The sequence below is a fragment of the Sinocyclocheilus anshuiensis genome, unplaced genomic scaffold (genome assembly GCF_001515605.1).
Source record: "Sinocyclocheilus anshuiensis isolate Anshui unplaced genomic scaffold, SAMN03320099.WGS_v1.1 scaffold481, whole genome shotgun sequence".
In the NCBI taxonomy this organism is placed as follows: domain Eukaryota; kingdom Metazoa; phylum Chordata; class Actinopteri; order Cypriniformes; family Cyprinidae; genus Sinocyclocheilus; species Sinocyclocheilus anshuiensis.
The window spans coordinates 529,907-535,656 of record NW_015539907.1 but is presented as its reverse complement, the minus strand read 5'-3'; the positions used below and the strand labels follow the sequence as shown (position 1 = coordinate 535,656).

General features: G+C 34.6%; 1 protein-coding gene across 1 annotated transcript; it reads right to left on the bottom strand.

Annotated features, from left to right (window-relative positions):
• Positions 1–1,799: 1,799 nt before the first annotated feature.
• Positions 1,800–5,504, bottom strand: nts (neurotensin). Its single transcript, XM_016483309.1, has 4 exons — positions 5,326–5,504; positions 4,609–4,670; positions 3,067–3,297; positions 1,800–2,122 (listed from the first exon to the last, which is right to left on the bottom strand). Exons 1-4 carry the CDS (start codon positions 5,414–5,416, stop codon positions 1,979–1,981), a joined length of 528 nt encoding a protein of 175 aa, XP_016338795.1. The 5' UTR covers positions 5,417–5,504; the 3' UTR covers positions 1,800–1,978.
• Between the last annotated feature and the right edge of the window lie 246 nt (positions 5,505–5,750).

Genomic DNA, 5,750 nt, shown 5'->3' with positions numbered 1-5,750 from the left:
ACCTTGTCGAAGGACACGGCTGTTTTTCCTAGACTTCAGCAGCAGGCAATAAAGTGAGTGACAAACAAGACAAGCAGCCATATGCGATCAATGCCTGTAGAAATGGTAAAAAAAAAAAGAGAGAGAGAGAGAGAAAAGCACTCTCTAAACAGGACTTCACACATGTGCATCAATAAAAGCATGTCATGTGATGTCCTGTAACTGAAAATATTCACAGATGTCTATTTATAATCATCTCATGCAGTAGCAGCATACAGTAAGTAGTGCAAAGGTAACAAAACTTTTTCCAATATCATATTTTAGACCATTTAAGTTGAAAGAAACAACTATATTTACTTTTCACAGAATGACAAATTGTTATCCCTCTCTATGAAAATGGCATATTCATCTAAGCGCATATACAGCTTTAACAATTTATTTTGGCACTACTGAATCATAGAACTGATAGTTATGACTCTCAATGAATTACACAAGTACACTGATATATAATATATAACTTATGCTTTTTGATATTAGAAATGTAATAGCTGATAACATATTTAGAAATAATGTTTATCACTTGAAACATAGCACTTGCTGCCTTTTGAGGGCCTGTGTTGCTTTAGACTGTACTGCCATCTGCTGGTGAACAGGCTCTGATTACTAACTGAATTATCTGTAAAATATTGCTGTTGTGTACATTTGTCATTTCTGTTGATATATAACTAGTATACCATGAATTTGGGGTTTGAATTGATTGATAATTGTATCGGGATCATTACATCTGCAGCAGCCTACAGTCAGTGTCAAAAGGCCAAAGAGAAATAATGTATTTGGTCTATTTGAGTTGTTTTCAAAGCTAATTACTTAGCTGCATTAGTATTTTTAATTAGTAGTGGCCAATTAGAAAAATGGAAACCAACAAGCTTTCTCTTTTCCATTTCATTAATGAAAGTGATGTGCATACAGCTAAGGGTTTGACAAATCCTTGTGCATTCATCAGAGAGATACTGTTTTGTTACTCATGAAATAAGTCAACTGTCCTTTAGAGGAATTTTATTTTATTAATGGAGAGTAATGAAATATATTTCCCTGTTATTTTTGCAATTGCTTTGACATCTCAGCAAGAGTCCAAAGGAGTGCTTAAATGGCATTGTATGATTACAAACTACTTTTTAGACAGTATTTCTATTCCTGGAAGGCAGACTCGCCAAAATATAGCTATCATCTTAAGGATGCTGCACTAGTATGGAATTACAAATTATTTGTTTTGGTCAACTTATATCAGTCTCAATCCAAATTTACCTGTAGGTGCTAAACAATTTCCTTAAACTGAAAGTCCAAGCACAATTAATAGCTTAATTTTGGTTCCCACTTTGCTTGTTTATGATTTTGAACAATCAGTGTAACCTTTGAGAGTCTTGTGATCAATTTTTTATGTTTTCTTCTGTTATGTGATTGTTCCGTTTTTCTACTTAAAAATTTCATGTTTAATTCAATGTATTACTTGCCATTTCTTTACAATTATTTCTGAAATTTACTAGCATTTTTTGTGAAAATTGTTTGTACATCATTATTTTTCAGTGTATACAGTATATGTGTATACACTAAAAGTAACTCATTTCTGTATTTGAGTTAAATATTCAAAATATTTCACAAATGTTCTCCTCATCATGGAAATGTGAAAAAAATGCTTCCTTCTGTGAAATAATAATATGTTTCATAAATAGTTTTAATGAGTATGATTTAATTACATTGGAAGAAAAATAAATATACATTAAATAAATAAATATAATAAACTCTTGAATTGACTGCTGTTTTATTTACATCGTCCATCCCATAATGAAGAAGGGCTTGACTTCTGAAGCACATAAATAAATAAAGTTTTAGCTAAAACAGAACATACAATTACTATATTGCTACTGTAATACTACAACATTGAAAACAGACACATATTCACAAAATGTAAAAATGTCTTTCCGTCGGTTTGTCTTGGGCATCAGTAATACACACTTCTCTTCAGAATGTACGGCCGTCTTGATTTATTGGTGCGCAGTTGCCTTTTAAGTATATACGGAGATTTCCTCTTCAGTGGACTGTCGCTGTTTTGGTCCAGCTCCAGATATTCTTGGTCGTCTTGAAGCTGAAATGAAAAACAAAATGTTTGAGCTGTTTCCCCCAATGCCAATCAGATTATTACAGGGCTGAAAATCACAGCAATTGTGTGGACAATGCTGTCAATCAACTGCCATGTCGTGACTGATGCTTACTACATCGCCCGGCTCTTTCTAATCATTGCTCCTCAGAGCTGCACTGAAGTGTGCTTGAATAAGATGTATAACTGATGGAGTCTACTTCTCAAAATGATAGGGCCGCACTTTAAAGGCATGGGCAATTTTTGTGAATTTTAATGATCCGTGAGGTGACCCGTGAACTGGAGATTTACTAAACTCCCCAGTTAATTTTGAAGAAAGGAAATTCAGCCATTTTTTCATATATTTATTTAAAAAATAAAATAATATATGTTTAACTTGATGTACTAAAATAACTAAAACTGAAATTAAAACAAAAATGTAATAGATAAAAATAAAATGACTTAAAACACAAACAGTTACTAAAATGAAAACAGAAAAAAGAAAAACAGAAAAATAAAAACTAATTCGAATTATTAATAAAATCTACAGTATTATCTCATATACTAAAATAAAACTGCCTGACATTAGTGCTGTAGTGCTATTGAATAAAAATCATCAGCTAAATGACAAGAATTAGAATGTCCATAGAACATTTGGCCTCTTTATGTAAGCAATCTTTTTTGGCTTGTGTTGTAATGAATTTGGCAGCATTTCTTTTGAATATGGTATTTCTTCCAAATGTTTAATTTCATGCTGCTATTTTACATAAATCTGCATTAATTATTTATGAACCACCCTATATATTTAAATATAAAAAAACAGTTCTAATAAACTGTTAGGTGACTGAAGAATAAATATAAACTGTCTTCTAAGCAGTTATTGACTTAAGTGTTAGAGCATGTCAATTGTTTATTGTCTCAATATCTCAATACCTATGTGTGTCATCTCTCACCTCTCTAGGCTGCAGGACCCTGCAGAGGTTCTGAAGGTCATGCATTTCATCAAGCATTTGGGCGAGGGAACCTGAAACCCTCTGGTCATAGTCAGCCTGACCCTCTGCGTCCTCCTGCTGCTCCTCGCTGGCCCAGGCCTCCTGCCAAGACTCCCCAAGACGGTTCATCATCCTGCACACATCCTGGAGCGGCAGCTGCCACAGGGGGGCGATGTGCTTGCTCTGCTTTACCTGCACACACGATGAGAAAGCAAAAATGTTTACTTTCAATGACTCACTCTCACTCTCAGCTTTATTTCAGCTTATAAAAAAGTCAGGTTGTCTCCAGCCATTACTATATTCTCAGTCCACTTACAGGGTGCCAATACTGGATAAGCACATTTTGAGTTTTCTCTAGTGTTTTTACTGGCCTTCACAGGATGAGTCTAACCAGATCAGGGCCTGGTGTGATATCTGGAAATCTGTTTTCAACCTGTTGGCTGCAAGTTTGTCTAAATCTTATATTACACTGTTCTTAAATAACACAATCACCTTTGAGTCCATATGTTTGATATTAAAAGTAAGTTTAAATTAGTAATTCAAACATATCAAAATGAAAGATTTTTTTTTTCTTATTAAATAACAGAGGAAAATGTCACCTGCATAACACCTGCTGCTGTCTGCCATTAAAGTAACTATTTCACTACATTTAATTAGACTTGGCCAGCTGACATTTTAAAAGCATTAGCCTTAAAGACATCATATTTAATGTCAGTATTTAAAGTCATAATTTTTAATTAGCTCTGCAGTAGAGAGGATGCCTGTACGGAAAGTTACAAAAGCCAGAAATTGTGGTCAGGGTTCAAAAAAATCTAAAGACAATTACAAACACTGTGATGCTACACAATTCTCTATTGATAATGGATAACAGTCAGATGTACTGACGATAGATAATGGATGTTAATGCCGTGCAGAATATTGCTCAATGAATGAAGGCAGCTGAGCGTAATTTCAGGCAATGACACATTATTTGGTCCACCAATAGAGCGTAGAAGCTTCATCCGTTTTGCTTTTTGAGTACGCTGCTTCTGATTTGCTGCCTGATTGGAAAAGCATTTATTTTTTAATCAGTAGTTTACAAAAATGTGTAATTTCGTATTACATTTAACATCAGTTAGCATCTACATTTGTGGACAGCTGTACACAATGTGGACCATTGAAGACAATAGAATTGTTGAATGACTGGAGCACAAACCTAATTTTACTATAAATCCATGTGCTATTCTGGTTTCACTGTCAAAGTGCCTCTCCGAAAGCCTTAGTATACAGAATTAATGCTTGTGATGGTAAAGTTAGCTGGCAAAGAATACTGTATTCTTTATTCTGTTTAATAAATCACCCTCTACCATGCTATATTCTCAAAACCAGAAACCATGAAATAACCATGAGTTTCATTTAAAATTCAGCTGACCCACAGTCAAATGTCATATTAAGGTCCCTTATAAGGCCAGTATTGCCTCTGTTGGCTTGCACTCAACAGGTGTTTTAAAAGCAAGAATGTACCTTTGAAGTGAGGAGACTTCTCAGTACCTCTTCCTCTATTGCCCTTTTTCCCTGGTCTATATCTATAAAGAGGGAGAAAACACACAATGTTGACATGTTTTAAGGGTAGGACTGAGCATATACACATCAAAGTACAGAGAAACCAGACGAGTTTCTTGTCTGCAGCGGTGAGTCTGTTTTAATTCAATAAGATCTGAAGAAAATGTGAAATGGGTCTGTATTTCATATTATTCATATATTCCAAGATGGGTAGAACCATAAGATACATCACTTGCCCAGCATCATGTTTAAATGTATATGGTTAAAATGTCTATAAGACATTTAGAGCATTAAGTAAGTGTAAATTGTGATCCTGCCATATACTGTAAAAAAAAATTGTTCTCCAGCAAATGTGACCAAAATCAAAGGACATCCATCAAATTTTAATTTTTATATGTCTATATATATGATTCCATCAATTTAAGGTATTTTGAAGTCTTTATTCAATTACTAATAAAATTATCTTGATATATTACTTATTATTTTACTGTCAGTTAGATCAAGATATAGCAGATCCTTATAGTAAAACTAAGACCGTAAAATACATAATATGTAAATATTAGCTATCAAAGATCATCATAAAATATTTACCTTTCTTGGTCATTTTGAATGGTAATTAAAATATGCTTTTTTAGAGAAGTAAAATCAGTCTGTATAAATAGATAAAAGTGCACCTACCTGAACACAGCCCATTACACAATAAAAAAAGGAGGATAACGGAGGTCAGCTGCATCTGCATTTTCTTAGTAGTCCCACAGTTTCTGCACATTCAAGCTGGGCCCAAGTCCATAGGGTTAAAGGTCATAAAATGGTATGAAAACAGATGGAAGAATATGGGAGATAAGTTGTAAGAGCGTTACAGAGACAGAGAAAGAAAATCGCAGCGTGTCCTGCAGAAGTCAAGATGCTCTCTTCTTGGTTTCTTATCCAACCTGTTCGCTGTGTCTTCTCTTGGCTTTCTCAGAAGTGAAGTGAGGAATGGTGGGCTCCATTCCACCCGGTATATAAGAGCCTCTATGATGTCAGAGTATCGTTCCTACCCCTCCCGTATCCATCTCCATATCTCTCTCTCTCCATCCCTCCCTCCATGCCCCCTTGTCCTG